This window comes from Talpa occidentalis, unplaced genomic scaffold (genome assembly GCF_014898055.3).
Source record: "Talpa occidentalis isolate TD23 unplaced genomic scaffold, MPIMG_talOcc4v2.1 talOcc4.9, whole genome shotgun sequence".
In the NCBI taxonomy this organism is placed as follows: domain Eukaryota; kingdom Metazoa; phylum Chordata; class Mammalia; order Eulipotyphla; family Talpidae; genus Talpa; species Talpa occidentalis.
Window position 1 is genome coordinate 6,228,513 of NW_023605305.1, and position 25,855 is coordinate 6,254,367.

A 25,855-nucleotide genomic window follows, 5' to 3' on the forward strand; every position below is an offset into this window, starting at 1 on the left:
TGAGGGATAACTTGCTTGTAAGAGCCCCTGAGAGACTCTGGACTCTGATCACCCAAGCAAAAGGAAGGATGGGACTAGGATGGGACTGGAGAATTGAGAAGTGTAATGGGCTGCATCTTCATCTTGGAAATAAAATGTATACATTTGTAACAGTGGTCTGAAAAGAATCCACTTTTTGGTTAAAGACACCAAAGAAGTAGCTAAGGAAAGTGAGGGCCTCCAATGGGCCCTGCTGTGATGATGTAAAGCCCTCTCTGTTAGCTTTGGGAGCTATTTGGGAGCTCCCATCAGTAGGACCATCACCCTGAAGTGAAGACCCCCCCGCCCAGCTCACACCCCCTGCCCACAGACAGAGTCTCCAAGCTGACTTCCTTACCCAGGGGAGAGACCTGTTGTGAAGAAGATATACTACACCACAACAGGAGAGCCCCGAAAGCCCCAGCAACTGAAATATTCAACATAGTCCTTTTTTCAGTGCATATGAATGAGCAGTAAGGATCTTCAAACTTATAAGGACAACCATCAGTCTGAAGGAGAAAAACAAGGTACTCAAACCAAAAAACAAAGCACAGATGAAGCAACAATAAAAGAACTTTTAAAAATGGAACGTGTCCATAGGAAAATTAAAGTTGTTGCATCTATAAAGTGAGAGCAGAATGCTACGAAAAAGGAACAGCAAGAGAGTGGCGGACAAAGCATAAAAGGTTTTCAGGAAACATGCTTATCAATCTATGGCCTTTCAGTGCCCAGTTTGTCCCTCAGTACCTGCTGTGTGATCAAGAATTGGCCTTTGCAAGCATTTTCGCCAGCAGAGGGCGCTGGAGAGCCATTGTGGAAGGAAGGGGGCTTCTCTTGGATGCATTTGGTTTTTCTTTCTCCATTTGTGCACTGTCAGCAGGGCCCGTGGGTGGGGACATCTGGTGGTGGTGCCCTGCCCTAGTCATGTTCCCAGGGTAGACTGGCCCTCAGCAACCTCATAGCCACAGACCAGGCCTGATGACCACCTTGGTGTGGACTTCCCCGTGGAGACACTAGCATCCTTCAGGCCTCATGTCAGCACCTTAACTCCCTCAGTGCATCCCCCACCAGCCTGGGGCATCCTGCATGTTTCTCACGGTCCTTCTGATGGTCACAGTGAGCTCTAGGCCCTGAACCCACAATGGGACCCTAACTTTCCCTGCACACTTGATCTGAAAAATATTAAGGGATCTACCAAGAACAAAGCAGAGTGAATGAAAATTATTCACATCTACACAGAAGAATTGCATCATCATTTCTTTATCTATTCACCTGTTGATGGATATTTGGGTTGTTTCCAGCTTCAGTCTATTATGAATAAAGCAACTACAGACATTCTTATATAAGTCTTTTTGTGGAAATATATTTTCATTTTGTGTGGATGAATTCTGCCATGCAGAATGTCTTTGAAGACCAGCTGAAAGACAGTCACCTGTGATCTGATCCAGCCACCTCCTGTTACAGATGGAGAGAACCACAGGGGCAGAACTAGAACCAGACCTCAAAGGTTCTGAGCCCCACCCCAGAGTACTCTCCACTGGACTCCACCTATGCCTTCTTAGCTCTGAACCAAGAACTTTATACTCAGCTAAATTATAATTAAATTTACAAAGCAGAATAAAAAAACATTTAGGGGTAAAAGGGTTCAGAAAGCTTTTCCCCTTGTGTACTCTCTTGTGTACTCTCTATTCAAAGATGTAGTTCAGCTAAATAAGAAGAAAAAAACAAACAAAAAAAGGAAGCTGTGGAATCTAGAAAACAGTGACTCTATCCCAGGAGAACAAGGAAGTCCTAGATTGACAGCCAGGCTGAAGACCAGTGGAACCAGATCAGAGCATAAAAAACAGACTTCTAGGTAATTGTCTGTAGGAATAAAAGGAAGAATTGCAGTAAATATTGTGATTAGTAGAGTTGAAAATTCTGAGGATACAGTGAAGGCACATTATTCTGTATCTACAAGAAAAAGAAAGGCAATTGAAAACTCTGGGGAAATCAAAAGCTGACAGGAAATTTACAGCCCAAATATGAAGATGAAAATTTCATCTCATTTTAAGTAACTGCTGGATATAGAAAAAGATAATCCATTTGACCTTGATACTGAGACCATTCTCCTTAACATGACGCAAAAATCAGGTGTTTGGGTTGGGAGAGAAATATTTTAGTTTGATAAAGTTCTTAAATTGGAATAAAGAGTGAGCAGGTGTTTCCCCCGCCCCGACCCCGCGCCCTCTTCTCCTTACCAGACTAAGTAGGGGTTAAACAATCCCTCTGCTCACCTCCATATGAGAAGGAGGAAGAAAAGGGAAGGGTCACTAACCCAGGGAGGAAGGGGGAAGGTTATGAGTGAGCTATGGCGCAGAGTGGATGAGAGTCACCCAAGCAGTGCTGGGTTTGCCTCCTCTGCTGAGCAGCGGGACAGTAGCTCTAGCCCTGGATTCCAGCACAGCTCATACTGAGACCACCTTAGAGGCTGCCACAGCCTCTCTCCTTAAGTGCTCACAGTTAGTGTATCTGAGCACAAGAGCGCCTCCCATCCTTCAAGTTCCACTCTCCCTGAAACACACTCACACTTCAAATGCTGACATGAAAATAAGTAGAAATCACAACAAATTGCATTTTCCTCATAGCATAGGCCTCCAGGCTTCAAGTAATTCAGGTAAGTATGGTGACCACATGGAAACACAGAGCTTCTATTTGGAGAAACCCTCCTACCTCTTCTCCCCCACCCCTGCTGCCTGACTTATCCAAGAAGGAAATTAATCCTAGCCTCACTTTATCTTCCAAAGTGATTTAGGAAAAATCTGAGATGCACTGAGAGCTCTTCAGAAGGAAGGTGTGTGTGGGTAGGGGGTGCCGCCGCAGGGACTTGGGATAGGAGCGAGATAGTGGCCTGGCATGACTAACTGCAAATGTGGATCAGATTTGTCTGCCCCAGAAAAGTGGTTAATTGTAAGCTTGTAGGAAAGTGCCCTGCCCCGGGTAGGAGGTGGCATGGTCAGGGGAGAATGTTCTGGGTTGGGACTCAGGATCCCCACTTCTGTCTCTTACTTCAGCTCTGTGGTCCCTCCATCTATAAAAAGAGTTTGCTGGATCAAGTCAGAGGTGAGCAGCTTTGAAAGGGTCTTCAGAGACCTTCTGCCTGGTGGGCACAGTGACATGCCTTCCGCTGCCCACATGGGCAAGAGAAATGAAATGACATACATCCTCACCAAGGCTTGGAGCTGCCGCCTTCTTAGGAGGCAGTTGACAACAACCCAGATGTCCATCAGCGGGTCGCTGGATAAGTAGATGGTGGCACGTGGATGGCATCTTCAGGAAATTGGGGTGAAGCACTGATGCAGGCGCCATGACTGAGTCTTGGTGCTCTCCAATGAGTGAAGAAAGCTGAGCAAGCGCTTTTGTGGTGGATTCTCTGCACGTGGAGTCCATAGTGACCCACAGCGATCTGCACACAGTGACCTCGAGTGCAGCAGTGGTGGTGGCCTGGGCCTGGAGGAGGTTGGCTGTGGAGGGCGCTGGGAGCTTTCTGGGGTGGGGAGAATGTTCTCGATCATTCTCGATCTAGAATGGAGTTGCAGTTCTGCAGAAGTGCGCATTCTTCAAAATGTATCAAACTGTACACTTAGGGGCCATTTTCTTCTACATAAATCCTATCTCAGTAAAGTTCACCTCAAAAGAAAAACTTGAAAACATGTGGCTACCTTTGGAAACCATGTTTCAGGTTTTCTCGTAAATAAAATCAGACAATGCTTCATCCTTATGTCCACCAGTTGATAGGCATTTGGGTGTTTCCACTTCTTTGATTGCTACGAAGACTGCTATGTGGAGAGGCCTGACAACTTTAATGGGGTGGCCTCTCCAGTCTCTTTGCCCTGACCCCAGCCTCCTCATGTGCTCTCTGTCCTCCACCTCGCCTTCTGTTTCCTCTGCTTAGATACCCCACATCGCAGTGACCACCTCCTCAGGGGAGTCTCCTCAGTCAGATGAGGATGTCTTGTGACCCCCGAGTCACATCTGTGAGCCCCACCAGCCTGTGATCCCTGTGGGTGGGGCGCCTGCTTTGCTCACTGCTATTTCCCAGCTCTCAGTGCAGTTCTTGGTATATAGTAGGTGCTTAATAAAGAGTTGTTGCATGGAAGGAATGAGGGAGAGAGGGAGAGAGGAAGGAGACAGAGCACTGATACAAACCCTGGGCCCCTGGTGCTACTATGTCTGGAACCCTCTGGCCCCACCGTGCTGCCTCTTGGTGTCTCCAGTTGCTGCTGGGTGGGCTCCTTGGCACCAATTCTAAAGCTACTCCCTACAGGTGTGACGGACAGGGACACCACCAATGAGCCACCTACTTCAGGGACCCACCCTGACTGTAGCCCCAACCCAGAGGACAAGTCACCCTCCAGGTGAGCTCTGACCTTCTCTCCCAATGGCCACAGCAGGATGGGGCTACCCCGCACACCCCCCACCCATGGCCAGGGGATGCCTGGGAGGCAGCTGGGCAGGGGATGGAGGTAGGGTCTGGGCTGGATCTCCCTGTGAAGCCCCAAAGTCACTTTGGGGGATGTGTGCCCAGCTCTGTGCAGAGAACGGGCGGAAGGGACTCAGGCCTCGTCTACACAATCCCGTAGAAGGGGAATTATTCCTGAGCACACACTTCCCTTTTTCTATCCCGACCATCTGCCTCACCTCTGGCCTCTCTCCCCAGCGCCATCACCCCCGTGATCTCGAAGGCCGAATCCCAGACCATCAAGGGCCATGAAGTGACCTCCTTTACCGAAAGTCCCTTTCTGTTGCCAGGTAACCGTCACCCCATCACCCCGAAGGAAGAAGGGCCTTCCTCCCAGGGGCCTGAACACCCCGTTGACAGTGTCCAGTGGGCGGGGTGTGGGGGCCAAGATGGGGTCAGGATTCTGGCTCCTTGAGCTGGGCCTGGGCTCTGGTCTTGCTAGTGGTTGGTTATTCCTTCACTCTTGTTCACAGCGTCATCTCCAAGGCCCACAATAGCTGCTTAGAAAATATTGGTTGAATGACTTCACGACCTTGAACAGTTGTTTAGTTCCTTTGAGCCTCAGTTTTCTCACCTGTGATAGGACGGTGAGCAGCAGCCTGGGGTCTGTACCTGGTGCATTTACCCCGCTGCCAAGGCCCAGACCTTGGGGCTCACAGTTCCAGTATCCGACTGTAGGTGGCGGTAGTGGTCAGGGCGTGGAACAGACGCAACTTGTTAGAAAATCCTGTCGCACGGCCCCCCCATCCCTCCCGACTCACATCTGCATTTTAACGCCTTCCCAGGAGATCCCTGCGCTTTGAGAGGGATTTATCTGGCACTTAATATGTTTTAACATCTGACAATGGACTTTAAAGACCGTAATTAGATAGAGGATCTCCATAAGCAACCAAGTGGCTGAATCTCTTAACCTTCTCCAGCCTCAGTTTCCCTTGTGTGTAAAACTGAGACAGTAATGGTGCCCCGGGCATGGGGGTGCTGATTCGCACAGAGAACCCTTGCTGAGTGCATGTAAGCGTGGAGACCCGCTGCCCATCTCACGGGGAGTTGGGAGGGGAAGCTGGGAGTTGGGTCAGGCTCCCCTGGATCAGGAAACCCCCCGGAGACCTGCCCCCAAGGTCTGATCCTGGGGAAGGCGCTGCCATGTCGCATGTACCTCCTCTACAGGCCCATTCCTGCTTCGCTCTGGCTGCTGCACCCCTCAAAGCCTCACCCTCTAGAAATAATTAGCTTTCCTCTTTATTATTTATCTCCTTTGATGGGCTTCCTGGAGCCAGCGGGGCTCCAGGATGGGCAAGGGTGGATCACATAGGTACAGGGTCTGGGTTTCTGTCCTGTCGGCCACCCTGGAGTGCCTGCCCAGGAGCAGGGAGGGGTCGGGACCAGGCCTGTCCTGTCCTGTGTGACTGCAGCGGGGACCCCCGGCTCTCTGCCATGATGGTGACCTTGGGGCCCCCCGTGTTAGGGCCCAAAGTGCAGCTTCCCTCTGTGTTCCAGGACACGTGTTCTCCTGGGTGGTCCTGATGCTGTTGGTGGTCTTGGCCTTCAGCGCCTTCCTCCTGTGCCACCGGCGGGCCTGCAGGAAGTGGATCAGGCAGAGTGAGTGGACGCATCTGGGTCAGGCCGGGGAGGGTGGCGGGTGGGGTGGGGGAGTCCTCTCTTCTGGCCTGGACTAGCCCTTCCCCCAATTGCCCTGTCCCTCCAGCTCCTCCATTGTCATTTCAGAGCTCCACCTGTGCTACCCAGCCCAGACCTTCCGGCCCAAGCTGGAGCCTGTGGGTGAGTGCCCAGCCATCCCAGGGGGTTTGCTGGAGTCCCTCAGACACACAGCAAAGCTGGGGCTCCCCAAGGGCTCCCTCAGCTCGGCTGCCCACACACAGCGCCTCCTCCCTTTGCACGCTCCTGTCAGCACAGTGTTTGCATGGAGACTGTGGGAGGGTTAAGAATCTGCTTCCCTTTTCTTCTTTCCTCTACAGTCTGCAGAGCCCCTGCCCAGCCCTCCTTCCCACCTCCCTCTCCCCTCACATCCCTCCTCTCCTGCTGCCCCCTCCGCAGCTGATGGGGCAGGTAGGGGTCTGTGGGGGCCGGTGGGATGGGCTGACAGGGCTAGAATCTTGTCCTACCACTGACAAGCTGCATGACCTTGGGTGAGTGACTTAATTCCTCTGGGTGTCAGTTTGCACATCTGTTCAATAGGGACAGTGGGACCAACTTCAAGGTGGGCCTGTGGTCAGTGGTGACAGGGCCCGCTCAGTGCCCTGTGTGTGTGTGCGTGTGTGTGTGCACATGCAGGTGCCTTCATGGTCAGTTCAGTGAACAATGGCTGCTGGACAGGCCAGCCTGTGCCTTTCCCTTATCAGGAGCCCCAGGCCTTCCTGAGTTCCAGGTTGTTCTGAACAACTCATGGGCCGTTGCTCAGGGCTCTGACCCCTGCCTGCCTCCCAGCCAGCTCTTGCGGCAGGCTCCTCGTGGGGGGCAGCCACCTGGGGCCAAGCATCTTCTCTCCCGGCCCTCCATGGGGGCTCTCACGGGCGCTGTTTGCTGAGTGCGGGCCCTGGCCGGGGAGGAATGAGCAGGAAGGGTATGAACTACCCTTTCTGGTTGAAGGGCAGATTCCCATGGAGGGGCTCGGGGACCCAGGACCCCCGGGGAGGCAGGGGGAAGATTCCAGAAGGAGGACACAAAGCTGAGAAGGAGGCTAGCTGGCCCAGGGTGGAAGTGCCCCCACCCCAGGACGCGGAGAGCCGGCTGAGAAAGCCCGGGTGGGGGGCACATGCTTGGCGTGGCTCAGAAGCCGGTGCACCAGGCCTGTTTTGAAGCTGACAGTTTCACAGGCAGGTGCTGTGCGCCCTGCGCAAGGGGGGTTTTTGTGTTTTGATAGTTTCAAGCCTTTTTCCATGAGCTGTCAGCCTCACGTCTCATTGAAACCAGGTTTGCTTTCTTGACATTTTTCTAGTATTAGAATTTCCATTGCCGTCAGTTTATTTTTTTCTTCAAACCTTTGTGATAGCAGTTTTGCTGAGAGAGAGAGAGAGAGAGAGAGAGAGAGAGAGAGAGAGAGAACAAGCAAGCAAGCACCTTTCCTCAAGATGTCAGACCAACAAGGGACAGAGCCCAAGACTCAGTGGGGTCACCCCATTTGGGGCTGTCTCTGACCTTCTGGGCTTCTTTCTGGTGGGTTCCTTGGGTCAGACCTGGTTGGAAGGAAGGTGAAGTCCCATAGGCACAGGCTGAGAAGGGACTGAGCAGGCAGGTGCCTGCCTTCCCCTCCAGTCTCCCCTCCCCAGCAGCGGGTGCTGAGGATGAAGGGGCGTCTGCTCACTGGCTCCCTCATTCATATACTTAAATCGTGGTCCCTGAGCACCACCGGCGCAGCCACGTCCTGTCCTAGCAGTCCCGAGCTTTCAGGCCAGTATCAGCCTCTAAGGGCCCAAGGCCAGCAGGATGGGACGTGTGCCCCAGCTGCCTGGTCCTGCAGCTCCTGACACGGCACGCGGAGTGCAGGCAGCTGCCGAATGCCCGCCCGTCATCTTGAGCTGACTCAATGGCGCGAATGTCTGTGGCAGGGCCTTTGCCAAGCTCGTACGTTTTATCCCTCCCAGGGCGCCATCACTGGTTTTTAGCAGTTTGGCCAGGAGTTGGTGGTTGGTGGTTGTTGGTGGTGGGATTTTTGTCAAAAGGGCCCCTCACCCTCCTCACTGTTGATTGTGGGGACCGGACACCCTTTGCTGTGGGGTCTGTCCTGGGTCTCAGAGGCTGCTGAGCGGTTTCCCTGACTCTGTTCAGAGACAAGTAGCACCTCCCAGCTGAGATGACCAGACTTTGCCAACATCCCCTGGGGCGAGTCTCGCCTGGTTGAGAAACTCTGTCTGAGAAACTCTGTCTGGAATTCTTTCAGCCCTCACCCGTGACTTAGTCACCAGGTCGTCTGTTACTTCAGGCAGGCTTCAGCTGACATTTTTTGGGGGTATATTTTGAAATGACTTCAGAGTTACAGAAGAGCAAATACAGGGTAAGTTGAGTAAGTTCCTGACTGGCTGTCTTGTCACCTCTGAATACTCAGTGTGGCCTTTATCCAAACACGGGCCTATCTTGACACGGCCCTGGGGCAGCTCACAGCATCTGTGATCACAGCATCTGTTGCCACCCCTGAGGGTCCTTCCTTATCCACTCAGCACTGTCCTTTAGAACAAGAGGAGCCACTTGGGGATCTCACGTGGCCCCGGGTTGTCGTGTCCCCCGAGGCTCCTCCAATCTGGGCCGGGTCCTCATGTTTTGAAGCCTGTACCTGCCATTTCGGGGCTGCCCCTCATCTTGGGTCTTCCTGCCCCGAGTCAGGGGCTGAGTGCTTGGTGGGAAGACCCCAGGTGAAGCTCGTGCTCTTGAGGCATCTGCTTCTCCTGCTGTCGCACGTCGAGCCCTGGATGAGGGTGGTGTCCACCAGGCCCTACTCTGGGGTAATTGTGAGGTATTTTGAGGGGAGGTACTTAGAGGCGATGGGAATAGCCCATGCTCATGAAGCTTCCCTTTTCTTCACTCATCTGTGTGGATCATGGATTCCTGTTTTATTTGGTTGCCATTGTTATTTAATTCACATTCGATGGCCCTGGGGGAGCCCCTCAGACAGCTTCCAGGTCCTGTGTTTCATTCTTTCCGCTAAGTAGTTCCCAGCTTGTCTGCTACGCTCCTGCTCCAGCCGTGATCTGCCAACTCGCCAAAGAGCCTGGGTTTTTGAATCTAGGGGTGCCTGTCGGCCAAGCCTGGCCGGACGTCTGTGCCAGACTCCTTCCTTGGGTCTGCTACCCACAGCCGCTGGGACTCCAGGCCAGAGAGGGGCCGGCCTGGAAGGGGGTGGAAGGGAGGAGGGCGTCAGAACTCGCTGGCTTGGCTAGAGCGGCTGTCTGGAGCACCCCGCAACACCCTGCTCGTGTGCCCCGGACCCACCGCTGCCCAGTGTCCCCGGGACCGGTACCCTCAGGCCCTGGGTGTGCTGCGAGCGATACTGCAGTTATTCCAAATAGCCAGGAAACCCAGAGATGACGACAGTGGCCTGAAGCAAGGTTTTTAGGGGAAAAGCACTTATGGAATCTGACCTCTGTGACCGGGCACGATCTGTTCTGGTTGTGACTGGCAGGGCCATGGGGGCTGGGTCACCGCGTGGTCGTGCCAGATGTCGGCACCTTCTGGATTCCTTATCACCTTGATGTCATTTTGTGTTTCCGAGAGTTGGCAGCGAGTGCTGATTTTCTCATCAGCGTGACGGGGGGCCAAGCCCTGCTGAGATCCGGGACCCACAACGTGCCAGGCAGCATCCCTGCACCTTTCCTTTTATTTTTTATTTTCCTTTATTTTTTTAAGGATTTATTTATTTATGCATGCAAGAGTTGGGGTACAGGCCAGAGATGTGGGGGGGTGAGAGGATTCACCAGAGACAGAGTGGGGAGCAGAACAGGTGGATCTACTGAAATACACTGCTGAGGGGGTGCAGGAGACGAGACAGGAGAGGTCTGCTGCACCATGTGGCTTTCTCCCTGGCTGGGGATCAAACTCGTGCTGCAGAGGCTGCAAATTGCTTCATAGTGTGGTGGTAACCCCTTGCACCACCAGGGAGGCCCACCTTTCCTTTTAGATTTTTAAAATTTTAAATAGACGCCATTTTTTCCAGCAGTTTTGACTTGCAGAAAACTCGAGAAGACAGAACAGAGTTCCCAGGTGCCCCACATCCAGTGTCTCTGCACTAATGTCTTACCTGACCATGGTGTGTGGGTCGCAATGGACAAGTGACCAGGTGTGGGCGACTAGAGCCCCTCCACTCTCATCCTTACTCTTAGCCTTATTGCCCTGGGAGCCCACCCAGGACATCATGTTCCTTAGGCTCCTTTGGGTGCTGGCAGTTTTTAGCTTTCCTTGTTGTTGATGACCTTGGCACTCAGAGGCGTCCCGGCCAGGATGTGGGATGCTCCGTTCTGTTTAGTTTCCTGGTGTTTTTCTCCTGATGGATTAGGGTCATGGGTCTGGGGGAAGAGCACACACAGGTCCACGGCCATTTCTGGCACATGTTCTCAAGGGCCCTGCTCCGCCCCCCTCCCCCCCCCCCCCCCCCCCGTGATTGATCACTGGGCTCCTTCCCTTTCCCAGTCTCATTTGCATAAAAAGCCCCATTTTCCAGACATAAGGATTCGGGGTGGGGAGGTGAGGTGCTGTTGCCGGGAGGAGGTCCTCACCACCAGGCAGGCCCCTCCAGCTCCCTCACTGTTTATCTTGCTTGTTTTACACTTTTTGGTTATTCTAGATATCGTGGCTGAACACAGGCTTCTTGTTTTCTTTCTGGTGATTTCCTGAGGGTGTGTCACTGAAATGGCTTGACTGGGTCAAAGGTTTTTTTCCTTTTTAAAGAATATTTATTTATCTATTTATGGATAGAAGAACTGGGGTTTAGGCCAGAGTTGTGGAGGTGAGAGGACAGGAGAGGTCTGCTGCGCCCTGTGGGTAGCTCCCTGGCCGGGAATCAAACTCTGACCTTCTTGGTGGTAGTGCTGAGACTTAACCCCTAGGCCACCAAGGAGGCCAGGGTGTGAGGTTTTCATTGCTGGGTGGCTTTTGAGAGCGAAGGAGCCAGGGCCAGAGCAGCTGGCTTCCTGGCTGCCCACGTCCTCCCCAAAACTGGGTTTGACCATTTTTATTTATTTGATCTTAACCTGTCACACGCCTGTCTCCCTCCCTGGCCACCCCAGGGACTTGGCACCCAATCCCAGTTGGCTGTTTGCAAAAACTCAAATCACTCTCAAAGACAAAGATTGGGCTTCACGGACATCATTACAAGACCGCCTCAGGCCAGTGGGCTTTTCTCAAAGTGGGGCTGCGAGGGTGGTGGATAGGCCGTAGCCTGCCGCTCCCCCGGGAAGGCAGTTATCAATCATCAAAGAAGTGAACTCGGCTCGTGCTGAGTCTAGAATTGGCCTTGTCTTCCTTACACGGCTGCGTTCAACCAACGCCCGACCTTGGCCCTGCCAGACACTCCCTCACTGTGTCCCCCACACTGACTGAGGGTCCCCAGGCACCTCCCGTCTGCCGCTCTTGTTTGTGTCCTTGAGCTGGGTGGGCTTCCAGGGAGAGTTTCAGCTGGAGTCTTGGCACCTGGCCCCTCCAGAGCTGTTGAAATCAGAGAATGTTTTGGAGGTGCCACCAGCAATGTATCCTCCGTCAGGGTACACCCCTCATAGCAGCTTATTCCAAGCCTCCTGATCAGCCTCCTCAGGGATCGTAAAAGGCTGTGCATCCCCAGAGGATGGCGGGCGCCTGGGAGTTGATTTGCCTGAGGACAGGCCAGAAACCTGGGGCACCAGCCCCCCTTTTTCAGATAGCCAGTGGGTCATGGTTAATTGTCAATGTCTGCTCGGCCACGACATGCCCCTATTTAATATGACGGGACAGCTGGAGTGGAGGGTAGGGCTGGGGCGAGAAGGTTAAGGTCATGCCCTAAGAATGCCTTCCCCAGCCCATCAAAGGTAGGACTGCAGGCAGTGGGGGGCTCTGTTGTTCTCCCTGGGGGTGGTGGCTTGGCTCTGTCAAGCACTGGGGGTAGAAAACTGGATCATTCTGGCCTGGGGATAGGGCTCGGGGTAGATTGGGCTCAGGCATGTCTGCTCTCTGTCATCCTGGGGCCCTCGCGGGGTTTTGCCAGCTGCTCTGGGGAGTTGTGGACTCTTCAGGTCCTGGAGGCTTCGAGGGGCCTCTCTGGAACCTCTGTGTGTGTGTGTGTGTGTGTGTGTGTGTGTGTGTGTGTGTCTGTCTGTCTGTCTGTCTGTCTGGTGGGGACCCCTAGAGAGGAAGTCAGGGTGCTAACAGACTTAGTGGCAGGGGCTCATCCTCTGGCTGCCACTGCTGGTGGAGAAGTGATCATGGGGAGCCGACCCTGACACTCAGCCTCTATTCTCCAGCTGACCCTGTGGGGGGGGGGGGGTGTATGGGGGGAGCATGGGCCTCATATGGGTGGAGCAGGAGCTCAGCTGCCAGATCCTCCTTGGTGAAGTTGCTGCTCTTTTCCCTTTTGCAGATTCCAAGCCTGGGAAGAAACATGCAGTAAGTATTCCCTCCCTTGTCCCCACCCCAGCCTCATGCCCTGGCCCCTTCCCTAACAGAGTTTCTGGTTCTTCAACCTACTGAGCAGTTGAAGTTCAGGCTGGGGGTCACCAGCCCCCTGTGCAGGGAGCTGAGCACAGCAGGGGCTCAGCCAGCCTGGCTGGGATGCCCCACCCACAGCAGCCTTGCACTTGGCTCATCAGGCCAGGGACTTCCAGAAAGGCCTGCCAGACCATGGACTTGGTTTTGGCCTCTTTGTGTACCAGGCGCAGTCAGGAGGAAGGCGTGTTTACTTCCCCTTTTCTCCTCCACTCCTCCAAGATGCTTGTCCCCACAGCAGGGACAGCAAACCAGTAGCACTTTTCTTTTAAAGCTCGTGCTTTCTCCAAGTCACCTCGGGTGGGCCTCACGGCATTAAGGCTTACACCGTGGAACTATTTTATATATGGGAAACTGAGGCCCAGGCAGGAAAGGTGCCCCACGGTTGGAAAAAAGCTCCAGAAGGAGATCAGGCCCTGGTTTGTGTGACTCCAGAACCGCGGGCCCAAGCGCCTCCTGTGAGAACATCTTCATCACTTCTGTGACATGCTCGTTCTGCGCAGGAGCTGGGGGGTAGTGGGGGGACTTGCGGCGGTACCGCTGAAGCTCAGCTCCCTTCAGATTACTCAGCATCATGTTCACATATGCTTGGGTCAGACACAACTGGCATAATACTGGAAAACTTCCTGAAAAGAGTATTTAATGATCTGTAAGATAATCACGTATTTCTTGGCCCGTGGACCAAAGCATTAGTAGTAGCAATCATTGAACTTCAAATTATTATACACAATCTGTTCCAGATTGTTCCAGATTGTGTAGACATCTTTCCTGAATGACTCAAACTTGTTCCATTTTGGAGACCAATACATTAGAACACATTCCCCAGGCCACTTTTTTGCACATGTGAAAGTAAAAAACTAAACGGTTTTTCTGAGACAGCATAACTGTTTTTAGGATCCGTCATTGTAAATCATAGAACTCTCCAGTCCCAGGAGCTTGGGCTGGCGTGGGGGGGGAGGCTTGAGCCCACACTTCCAGGCGCTGCTCTCAAGCGCGGATGCCAGAGCCAGGTGCCGGGTTCAAGGACTTGCCTTGACCAAGTTCCTGGATTCCTCTGTGCCTGAGATTCCGCTGATCTGCAACACGGGAGGGTGCTAATATCAAACACCTGGTAGGCTGGTGGTGCAAATTAAGGCGTTAATAAGCAGTAATGGCTGAGAGAGTTCCCGGCTGAGGTAAAAGCCAACAGATCTCACCCAGAACGCCTCGTGTGGGGACGTCAGGCCCTCCTGGCAGAGATGTCCCGGGAGCTGGCGGCTGCTTTAAAGCAGAGGCAGACTCACAGGGGCCGTGGAGGAAAAGAAACGGGGGGTTCCCCATTCAGAACTGGGGGAAGCTGGGCCTCCCCACAGCAGCACCATTTCCCCTGTCCACAGGAGTTGGAGAGGAGATTTTCAGTGGCACAGCCAGTCACAGCAGAGCTGGGGTTCACAAACTCCCCACTGGCGGAGACCTTCCCTGCCATGGGGGCGGACTGTCTGGAGAGCCAGCGGCTGCTGGAAGCCAGCCCCTGTGGCACCCCCCCATCCCCCACGGACCTTTCTGAGCCCAGGGCGGCCTCGGCCTCGGAGCACACCAACAACAGGATTGGTGAGTCGGCCTGTTGGGGATTCCAGTGTGGTCAGGGGCCAGGGGCCGGGGGTGGGGGTGCAGAGACTCGGGCTAGAAGACCCAGCTCCATGCCAGGAGCAGGAGCCACTTTTGGTGAAAGAGTAACCACACTTGCATGGCCAGTGCAGCTGGCTCCGTCTCTTCACCCCAATTTAAATTTCTGCAAAATAGGAATTATAGTGCCAACCTCCGGGGTCCCTTGTGAAAATTCATGAGCGAATGCACATGATGGTATCCCGGTGAGGTGGGGTGACCTTGGGGAAGGGGTACTCTTGCCCAGCACCTGCTATCATTAAAGTATAAAGTGAAACACCCCCCCCAACCCCAACAAAGAGCCCCTGAGGGGGACAGGAGGAAGACACAGCAACCATAAGTAAGACCTGCCACATGTCTGGTGCCTTTGGGGATCCATGCAAATGTCACCCCTCATTGTCACACCTGCTGTGTGTTAACTGAGGAAGGTCCAGCTCAGGGCGGTGAGCTGGCTCTCCCCACCACACAGTCTCTACGCAGTTGCACCTCGACCCGACCCAGTATCTTTGGGAGTCAGAAACCCTGGATTCGCCCATACCACCTGGGCCCCTGCAGAGGCAGGGGGCCTACTCTTCCCGAGTTGCAAATGCCCCCCAACTCCGACAGCCTGCCATTTTGGCCCCCCCATGTCTCCTCTCCTCCCTTCCCAGCCTGCTATGGCAAGAGTGTTCCCCAGCAGTCCCTGTTTGTCTCACATCCCTGCTTGGAATCCTCCAGGGGGTCCCTGTCACCTGGCTGAATTCCAGGATTCTTATCGGGGCATTATTAAAGCTGCCTCCTCCCCCCCCAGTCTTATCTGCCTCCTGGTCCCCCCCACAGCGGCAGTTCCCTGAGTCTGGGGCACCTCCTCACCCTTCTGCACTTCTCTGTGAGAGCTGCTTCCTCACCTGGCACAGCCAACCCCACCCTCCTTGAACCTAGTAAGTTCCTGGTATCCTGTGGGCCCTGCTTATTCGCCTCCTCCTCCAGGGAGCCTTCCCTGACCTCTTCATGCTCCTGTCTATGCTTCATGCCCCTCTGCTTTGCTCCTCCCCCATCCCAGGCCACCCCCACCAGTGACCTCAGCACTTAGAACTTTGCAGCACCCCCAGCCCCCCACCCTGGCTGTGAGCTCCCTGTAGGCAGGGCCTCATGCCTGTCTTCTCTGGAAGGTGAGGCAGAGCTGGGACAATACTAACGAGGCCTTTGGAATCATCTTACATGTTTCCATGGCAGGATTGGTGGATGGGCCTCTTTGGGCAGAGTCTTTTGCGTCAAACCGAAACTCCTGGAATTGTAGCTTTCAGCAAGTTTCATTGGAAAAGAATGCATTTTGGGAAATACCACCAAAGGCATCTCCTTAAAATTTCCTAAGAACTCCTAATTTGAACGTTTGTATCCATGCTGAATACAGTGCCTGGAACTCGGGGGGGGGGTGCTCAGGGAGTGTTGGGGGGCAGGGTGAAGGAGGTGCCAGGCATTGGGGCCAGTGCCCCGCCCTAGTTGGCCTGTAAACCTTGCATGGGTGTGAGAGGGAGGTTCTAGTGGGACACTGACACGGTGGCCCTTTTCTTGTCCTGGCACCGCTCTAGCAGAGCCCCGAGCTGCCTTGTCCAGTGTCCCGGGGTGGGGGGCACACTTAGGTCTGAGCCTCTTTCCTCCAAGACCACACCCCACCCCTCCAAACAACTTTCCTAGATTCTGGAGTCCTGGGTGTGGTGGGAAGTCTAAGCGGTTCTGGAAGACTTTCCCTCTCCCAACTGGGGAGGGGTCAGCCCCATGATGGGTCAGAGCCTGAGGGGTCAGGAATGTGGGGGTGGTAGCCTGGCCCCCCAACGTTGGCTTCTGCCTGGACCAGCCTGCACCTTCTCTCACGCCTGCTCCTGTGCCCCAATTCTCTCACCCCAGACCCCCTCCTCTCTCGCTATTTTCGATCCTTTGGTCAGGTTTTCAAGGTAGGGCCTTGATGGAGGCTGTGTGGTGTGTGAGGCCCTACTTTCTCTTTTGGGGTGTCCCAGGCTACAGCATGTCCCCCTTTCTTAGCATCCTGTGCTCACTGCTATTTTGAATACTTCTCTCTTTCTTGAAGATGTTAAAAGCCAAAAGGAAGCATTGGCATTATGCAGTAGGGATGAAGAATCTTTGGGGGGATTCTCTGTAACCCAGAGAGGCAGAGATCCCCAGCCCACCACTCCACCCCACCCCAGCATCTGTTCCCTCATGATCTTCCCATTCAGCTTCCAGAAACAGCTGGGTCCCTGCCTTGAGCTGAGCTCCAGCCGCCAGAAGCAGGGCTGGTGCTGGGTCACTGACCTGGGAGAAGGCCAGGCTCCTACGGCCTATCGCTGGGGCAACCTACTTAACTCCCCTGAGTCTCTGAAGCCCTCACAGCAGATGGGCAGGACCACAAGAAATATGCTGGTTGTTAGTTGAGAGCTATACCCCTGTGGTCCTACTATGTGCTAGGTGGTGCTATGCTTCAGTGGTCCTACTATGTGCTAGGCAGCGCTATGCGTCAGCAGTCCTACTATGTGCTGGGCAGCCCTATGCTCCCGCAGTCCTACTGCTAGGCAGACCAAGCCATGAGGGCCCCAGGTGGGAGGTCAACAACAAGCAATAAACACCAAAATACACTGTCCTGAGAAAAACTGAATCACCAGCTGCCCTTGATCTTTAACAGGACTGAGGTTTCTGTAGGGTGCGGCCAACTGTCTGGGCTGCAGAGATTCCTGGGATATGGGACTTTCCCTACTAAAACGGAGAGCCTCCCAGGCAAACTGGGGCAAACTGGTTTCTGCTTCAGGCACCCAGGGTAGATGCCTGAAGGGGAGTCAGGTGGGGTGAGAATTTCTTTGGAGATTTCTCTTAATGCTCTGGTGACCTTGGGCAGGTCATTTAACCTCCTGGGCTCCAAGTTCTCTGTCTGTGATGTGGGGATAAATAATGAAGTCTTCACCTTGCAGAGTGCTGTGTCCCATCAGCCAGGTGCTGAGAGGTGGAGAGAGCGCCTGGGACAGCATCCAGCACAGGCTGAGCTCCACTTGTGTTTCTAGCCCTGGTGTTCTCCACCCCATTGTCTGCTTCCCCCAGCCCTGTTCAATCCTTCCCTGCCCTATTCCCTCAGAAGTGCCAAGAAAATTCCAAATATCTCCCATAAGTAGCGAGTGGCCAGTCCTTAACTCCTCAGCCCACTGCTCCTGGCTGGTTTGTCTCCTGCCAGGTTGGTGGTTACTGTGCACCGAAGAGGTTGTGTCATCTGCCTGAGGCCACACAGCAGGAATGGCTGACCCGGCACCTACTCTGCCCCCTTGCTGCTGTGTGCCGGGGCCCAGGTCTCCTCACCCATCCTTTTGCCTTGCAGAGAAAATCTACATCATGAAGGCCGACACAGTGATTGTGGGGACTGTGAAGACTGAGGTGCCTGAGGGCCGGAGCCTGGTGGGGCCGGCGAGCCCTGTGGAACCCGAGTTTGAGGATCTAGAAGTGGACCATGCCCCCCGCTATCCGGAGCAGGAGACAGAAGCACCGCCGGGGAGCTGCAGGGATGTCATGTTCTCAGTAGAGGAGGAAGGGAAGGAGGACCCCTGGCCCACGACCGCCTCTGGGAAATGAGGCCTGGCCTGCACCGGGGCTGAGAGGGTGCCTGGGGGCCAGGCCAGCGCTGTTGGCACCAAGCTGGGGACAGAGGCCCACCTGGCATGGACTGAGTTTCCATCATCCAGTGCGTGCAGGATGCAGATGGCCTCTGTTTGCACCCCCACCCCGCTGCGCCCCAACCCAGACCTTCGGGGAGCCGGGCTTGTGCAGCAGACAACCCAGGGGCTGGATCTAAACGGCGATGTTTGTTGGAGCAACGACTGCCGGGCACTCTGCTTTCTGCTGTTGCCCTGAAGGAGCCCCAGAACCCTGGGCATCCGCTTTACACTGCCAGGCCGTGGCCCGCTCGAGGCAGAGGCCATGAGGCCTGTACCGCTCTGCCCTTGCCTCTCGCCTCCCCCAGGGCCTCAGAAGTGACACCCATTGGGCTTTGTACCCCCAACTACTGTAATCGTGACCTTCAGGGGGCACCGAGCCAGCGCCTGTGGTTGTCCCTGAGTCAAAAGGGAAATTGAGGGATGGGCGTGGTGGACCAGCTCCATCTTGGCTGCAGTTGCAGGCTGTACTCTGTGCCCATGTGAATGCCCGGCTGGCTGAGAGGGACCCCCTGGGGCTGCCGGCTTGCCCTGTTTGTGGCCCTCTTGGTAGGCCGAGAACTTTGGATCAGCTCATCTCAGAATGTCCCACCTGTCCCTGCAGTGGGAGGCTTGGGGACCCAGCCATCCAGATGGTCAACAGCTGCAGAGCCTACCCCGGCTGGTAGACTCTGCCCTCCTGCTGGTGTCCGGAGAAGGGCCCACTTTGCTTCCTCACTGCATGAAAAAGGGGAGCCATGGAACCCTACATGGTCCCGGTCTGCTCATGGGCACTGCGTGAATGTCTCAGGCTTGCAGACAGCAGCCCTGCCCCCTGGCACTCTTGGTTGGGATGTGGATGTCAGAAAGCAATGTGGCTTCACCACTCGTCTGACCTGCTTCTGTGCTGTCCGAAAGGAGATAACATGAATCTGGATTCCGGATTTCTGCGGCTCACTCTGAGCGCGAAGCTGCCCGGGCCTGGGTCTGCTGAGCCGCTCTCCCCAGGGCCTCAGACTCGAGTCAGCATAAGTGGCCTTGGAAAGGGGTGTCTGGCAGAGGACAGACACCGCAGCCCCAGCCTGCGTGGTGGGTGCCTGGAGGCTCCTGGAATTACCCACTGCGAGCCGGTTGGGAAAGCTCCTGTTTACTCACCAGGAGCTGGCGGTCTGGAGGAAGTTGGGGCGACCTCAAGAATCACAAGGGTAGTTTCTGAAACTGCTCAGATGTTTTGGGGAAAGTCTGGGACTCTGTGAGAGGCAGTTCCACAAGAAGCTAGAGAAGTTTCCGTGGAGGGACCGCAGTCACCAGAAGGCCAGTGCAGGAGTTGTGGGCACCTTTGCACCCCCAGGCACCTGTGGACACACCCCCTGAGCGGGGACCTCTGATGGCCTTGACCCAAGGAGTGTGACCTGGAAGCACTCCCTCCCTCGTGCAAGAGCCCTTCACAGAACTTTGATCCTCTGAAAATCCATCAGGCACCTCAAAGGTGAATCGAAACCATCCTGAGAATGTGAGAAATGTGAGAATGTGAGAAACCATCCTGAAAATGAGAATCTCAAGGGTCGAGCATTCTCTGTTCCCCTGGACTGGGATTCCCTCTTGGGCCCCAGAGAGACACCCAGGTGGCCAGTCTGTGAGAACCAGCAGGGTGGGAGTGGGGCCTTCCCACTGCTGGAAGGGTCCCAGGAGGTAAATCCTTTCTCCTTGGCTCCCTCCCCTGGTGCGAGGTGGCCCTTGGAGGAGACTCAGAGAAAGCCACTCTCGATGGAAGGCGCCCTGGGAGCATGTGCACAAAGGCCTTCTTCCCTTGGACAGGGCCGAGCAGCCCCTGCCTCTCCCCGCTGCCCCCCCTTCCTGATCCATTGTGTTCAGGGAGTGACAGTAAGCCCTACAGAAGCTACTGTATTCAAAGAAAAACCAGGTTGTAGGTTGTAAATGGTTCTAGTTTCTTGGAATCCCTAAGGCCAGGGTCAGTTCCTAAAGTGGAACAAGAGGAAACCCCAAGAGTGAGATTCTAGAGCCCCAGGGCGCTGCCTTGTCGCCGGCACCTGATGTGTTGGACTGAACAGAAATGAAACCCCAGCAGAGCCGAGGGCCAGCTCTCCAGCTGCAGGGTTTGGGGTGTCGTCTTCCCCGACCCGCACCTTGATCCTCCCAGGCCTCTAATGTGTGGTCGGCAAGGAAGTTTGGCAGGGGGCCATGTGTGTGGCCAGAATGGATGAGGAAGGGCCAGATGCCAGGCAGGGCCCAGGGGCCCAGCGCCGCCATGTGGATGCCACTGACTAGCCGCCAAGGCGGGATGTGATGAGGGTCAGCGGGTTCTGAGGAGAAGCTTGCCCAGCCTGCTGGGGCTCCTGCACTCCTGCCTCAGCCCTGCTCTGGATGGCACCCCGTGCCGGGGGCAGGGCTTGCAGGGCAGGGACTTGCGGGTCACATTTGCTTGGCTAAGCACCCGTGTTATGGCAGTTTCCCAGAGAAATCAGACGGCAGTCGGAGAGGTGGGGAGAGAGATTTACTTGTCTCGCCGGCGGGCTCAGTGGGATCGCTCCCAACAGGCTGAGCAGCCCAGAGTGAAAATGGCAGGGCTTTATTCAGTTTGAATGAGGAAACTTGCTGTCCCATCCATCATAACATAAGCATTCTTTATTGTTCGGGAAGGGGGTCAAGGTAGCCATGGCTGCCCCTGTGAGCAGCAGTGCCGTGCACCCAGCAACTTCTGCAAACAGCAGAATCTAAGGAGCAGACTCCCCCAAGCAGCAGACTTGGGTAACTTTCTGCTTCACCAGCCTAGTCGCAGCGTGCAGATGGGGTCAGCTGGGGTTTGTCTCCCAGTCCTGCCACTTACCAGTGGCTGTTCTTGCTTGTGAGTCTTGATCTCCCCAATGCTTGGCTCCCTGGTCTGTGATATAGGGGTGTCCGATTCTGACAGGGTTGTAGGGGCCCCGTAGATGCCACCTCACAGCTGTGGTCTTGCAACCTGGCAGCCAGTTCTCTTAAAACCCTTACTAGATGGGTTTTAGCCACCTCGCACTTAAAAATAGGTGAGCTTCATAAAATGATTCCATAGGTGTCTCTCAAATAATATAGAATGTTATTTCTTTTCAGAGCAAAATCCAGGTAATCACCTCAAGCTCACAATTCTGAGGTCATGAAAGCTACATTTCAGAAAACACTGGGTGAGCATTACCAAAGAGAAAAGGGAGCTATTTGGTGATAACCAGTGTGTCAGCATGATGGATCGTCATATGCTAACTGTTAACTTGGATTTAAATCAGAACTAGCATTTAATTAATTGAATTACCCATCAGTGTTATATTGAAGGTGGGGCAATCCATCTCAGCTGCAGGAAATAAAAGGTAGCACTGTCTGTAAATAATTTAAAACAATAATAAAACTCACTAAAGATAAAAAAAAAATAGGTAAAGGCCTTAGAAAATCCTTTTCCCAGGAAAACTAAATAGTTGGTGGTGGCCCCCTCCGGCCCACCCAGCCTCCACCTAGGCTCATGCTCTCCAGGGACCTGGCAGCCTTGGGGCCAAGTGATGGGAGCCCCCACAGTTGGCAGGCCCCTTCTGAATCTGTGGGGTGTCCTGGAGAGCCCCTCAAGTCCTGGTCAAAGGATTCACCTTTTGTTCTTCATATATCTGTAGCTTAGCACTTGTGACACCCCAGGGTCCTTGGCAGGCGCATCCTGTTATGGAGCAACCCCCATATAAAACGGGTTGCCTGGCTGTGGGTCCTCACCTGCGCGCTTAGAAGGGACTTATGAATACTCCACTACAGGCACACACACAAGGTTATAAAAGGTTTATTTACAAGGGAAAGGGAATTAAGGAAATGTACAATGCAGGGAGAAAATAGGGAAATAAAGTCTTTAATGCGTCCTACCCAATCCGCCAACCTGGAAACCCAAAGGCACTTTCAGAGCTGGCCGGATGCTGCGAGCTGGCGGAGAGCCAAAATGGGGGACCCCCCCAAAGCCCACGTGTCTGGCTGCTTAACCCCACCCTCAGGTCCCAGCCACCTTCCCTTTGGTGGTGATGGGATTTGGAATTCCCAGTGTCTTTGGCTTTGGTCTGGAGTGGGGGTGGAGTCCACAAAGCCTGTATGGAATGAGCTTTAGGACAGCCTTTTCCGCCTAACAATCCCACTCAGGGTCTCGGAGCCCACCAGCCTGTGGGTGCCTCTCAGGCCCTTCCTCCTCACATTCCTCCCCAAGCCCCTGTGACGAGCAGGCCCGGCAATGGCTGCGGCATGTGCCTGTTCTCAGATGCCCTCTGGTCCTGTGTCCAGCAGATGAGAGGGGCAGCCCTGACCCTCTGCTGCAGCAGAAGGTGGTTTCTAGCTGGGTGGTCCGGGGAGGCTTCTCTGAGGAGGTGACATGACAAATGGATGAAGTGGGGACCTGAGGGCAGAGCATCCTGGGATGGCAGGGGATCCCCCAAATCAAAGGTCCAGAGGTGGGAAAGCATCTGGCCTTGAGATTTTAGAAGCTCAACCCATGTGCCTGCAGGGCAGAGAGGAGGAGATGGCAGCAGGCCAGACCAGGGAGGCCCAGGGGGCACCGCGAGGCACTTTGATTTTTATCTTAAGAACAGCAGTGTGAGTTGATCTTTCTTCTCTGCTATTAGAACAATAAACATCCTGGTATTATCCCAGCGAAGCCAAACCAGGGGCAGCAAAGACGCCGGGAAGGAGGCAGCGCTAGCCGGGGTCAGGAAGCAGCGGATGCGTTTCTCAGAAAGGCTGGCGAAGGCATTCCCGGTTAGCCTCTCAGCTCCCGTCCACGCTGATGTCACCACGGTAGGCTAGGAGCCTGTCTGCCTAGCTTCCCCTTTCTTGGGGTGTCTCCCAAGACAGTAAAAGCCCAACCAAAAGTCCTGGGGAGGCTGTGGGGGCCTTTGTGTTCTGTGTGGGGCGTGGGTTGTCTTAGGAGCAGGACCCCCACTTGCCACGTTGACCTCTGCCCCTGGCCTCGGGCCATCTCATGAACTTTCATCTCCTGCTCGCTGTTGGGGAAGGAATGTGAGCCTTGGAGACTCGCTGCTGGCCAACCTGGCTTCCCTCTCCTGCTCAGGTGGTTGCCGGGCACATGGTCTCCTGCGTGGTCCTAAGAGCTTTCAAGATTTCCTGATCTATGAAACAGACATAATATTTGCCTTGCAAGGTGCTTGCGAGGCTCGGGGGTGGTGGTGTGGGTAAAGTGTTTGGTCTGGTGCTAGGCAGAGTCTCTGTGGGTGAGTGATGTAAAGGAGTTTGCCCCAGTCTCCCCACATTCCTTATGCATTTGGGCTGCATCATAATAACTGGAAGGGGGTTAGGCTGAGTATCAGCACTTCCCCTTCCAAATCCAGGCTCCAAGAGGTGATGAGACCCAGTGGCCGTCACACAGCCAGGACGTGCCAGAGCTGGAGTTCCAGATCCTCCCTCTTCCCCTAAGGGGACCACCCGCTGCCCCCACCTTGGCAGGCTGCCCCTGCGCCATGGCTGTGTTTGCATCACAGTTATCTTCTGGCTCTGTGCCCCTCTGAAGTTTCCTTTTGCCTCCAGCCACCGTAGCTAGGAGGGAGGAAGGGGGTCAATTGCATCCCTTCTTTCATGGACGGCACTGGCATTTGCAATAAGTGGGGTAACCTCTCAGGGTTCAGCGGCAGGTGGGGTGTGGCTACCTAACTTGGTCCAGAGCCAACCCAGCCAGGGCCTCGGACCTGGAAGCAGTTTCCTGGACAGTGGTCTGACGCTGAGGTCAGGGGAGGCTCGGGGCTGGGAGGCCGGGCAGACGAGAGAAGCCAGGGAAGTGCCTGGCAATAGAATCACCTTTGTCGGGCCTCCCCGGTGGCGCAGCGGTTGAGCGCTGGGTTGCGAAGCTGTCCGCGGCCTCTGAGGCGTGGGTTCTATCCCCGGCTGCTCCCCGGCCACCGGAGGAGGGTCCCACATGGCGCGCAGACCTCTCCTGCCGCCCGCTGCTCCCCTCAGCAGTGTACTTCGGTCCTTCTGCCTGCTCTGCTCCCCGCTCTGGCTCTGGTGAATTCTCTCACCCTCCCGTGCTTCTGACTGTACCCAGTGCATGTATAAACAAAACAAACAAACAAATAAATAAATAAATAAAACATGCCTCTATAAAAAATAAAAAAAAAAAAAGAACAAAATATTTAAAAAAAAAAAAAAAAGAATCACCTTTGTCATTCTCAGTAACTCCTTGCAGCCCACTCTCTGCACCTCCCAGGGCAAGGCAGGTCAAGAACAAGACTTCCCTTCTCACGGGTGGGAAAACTGAGTCTCATAGATGTAAAATGGTTTCCCTAAAATCCTGGCAAATTAAGGGGAGCTGTGATTGGTTGCTTTGCAAGAGCCAAGTGGCTGTGCGATCGGAGTGGAAGATTGGAGGGCCAGGCCTTCTACACACTCACGGGCACGCGGCCACACTTGGCTTAATGCGCTGGCATCGCTGTCTTAAAAACTATTAATAATTTTTGAACAGGGGTCAACATGTTCACTTTTCACTGGGCTCTGTGAATTATAGCTGGGTCCAGCCGAGGGGACAGAGACCTTGTAAGGAAACCACTGAAACCCAAAGCACCTTTTGCACCTCACCACTTCTCCTGGCAGGGCCATAATTACAGATGAGCTTGTTTATCTCATTTTTCAAAAGTGTCGAATGTCTGGTGGCCCACCTGGACCGCTCAGGTGGGTCAATGAGCCACTTCAAAACTCAGTGTCTTCATTCTAGTCAAACTGCGGATACAGCCCCGGTGCCCCATGATGGAGAAATCGATCGAAAAGATGTGGTCTATAAACACTATGGAGTACTGCTTCGTCTTCAAAAAGGAAAACTTGTTACTTGCCCCACCCGGGTGGACCTGCTCAGTTAAATAAGTCTAAAAGGGAAAGACAAACACTATGATTTCATGCATTTGTGGAATGAAAATGAAACAAAAGCAAACCTTTAGGCTCTGACAATGGAATAGTGGTTGCCAAAAGGAAGGTTGGGGCGGGAATGGGGAGGGGGGGCTGGCTGGGGGTGAGGGTGGGGGCTGGACACTTGGTGCTGGGCGTGGGGAGAAGACGCCATTTTTGGAACTGTAGCGTGCGCTCAGTGCTGGTACCTTGATTAAAAAAAACAAAAAACAAGCAACATGTACTGTCTTCAAACACCAGTCATTTCTTCTGCTCACAAAGCTGCTGGCCTGGCCATGTCGGGCACGGCTCTTCTCTGCTCGCAGGGGCCTGGCACGGTGCCTGCCCACTGGCACCGGAGAGTGTATTGAGGGGCTGGCCGTTCAGTGCTGGCTCTTTATTCATTTCCATGGAGCACCTGACCTTCCTCCCAATATGGCGGTCGGGCTGGGAAGTGGTACCTGCTGGGTTCTTAAAAACTGGACTCAGAAATGGCTTCAGTACACTTTCATCACATCTACTGATGAAGATGTCACCCAAGGGTGGGGGGATGTAGACCCCACCCCAAGGCAGGAGGAGTGTCAAGGAATTCTGAGCTCTTACTGTGTGCCAGGCACGGCCGCGCTTAAAGCTTCACCTGGTGCCTCAGCTCACCTTCCCATATTGCCTGTGTTTGTTCCCAGTGTGTGGCTGAAGAAAGCTAAATACCTGTCCAAGGCCACATAGCTGGAGTCTGAACCCCAGTCTGTCTATCTCCAGAGAGGGGGCTCTGACCCAAGGGGCCGACAGGTGCATTCAGGGACCCGGGCAGCCAGAATGCGGCAGGCCCAGCATTCAAGCCCACATCTGTCTGATGCGAGACATTTGAGGCTTTCCAGACAATCCATTTCAAGCCCTAGTTTTCAAGATGGGGAAACTGCAAGAGGCCTCTCTGGAGAAGGGGGGCAGGGACTGGCACCTC

General features: G+C 54.3%; 1 protein-coding gene across 1 annotated transcript in view; it reads left to right on the forward strand.

Moving 5' to 3' along the window:
• The window catches only part of TNFRSF8 (TNF receptor superfamily member 8), a 31,404-nt gene extending 7,478 nt beyond the window's left edge, over window positions 1-23,926 (forward strand). Inside the window, exons 6-13 of the mRNA XM_037499655.2 lie at window positions 4,325-4,415; window positions 4,718-4,809; window positions 6,017-6,118; window positions 6,245-6,298; window positions 12,576-12,601; window positions 13,136-13,158; window positions 13,860-14,290; window positions 17,685-23,926. Of these exons, the coding sequence (XP_037355552.1) occupies window positions 4,325-4,415; window positions 4,718-4,809; window positions 6,017-6,118; window positions 6,245-6,298; window positions 12,576-12,601; window positions 13,136-13,158; window positions 13,860-14,290; window positions 17,685-17,935 (1,070 nt within the window). The 3' untranslated portion in view covers window positions 17,936-23,926. The remainder of the gene's footprint in view (window positions 1-4,324; window positions 4,416-4,717; window positions 4,810-6,016; window positions 6,119-6,244; window positions 6,299-12,575; window positions 12,602-13,135; window positions 13,159-13,859; window positions 14,291-17,684) is intronic.
• Window positions 23,927-25,855: the final 1,929 nt, after the last annotated feature.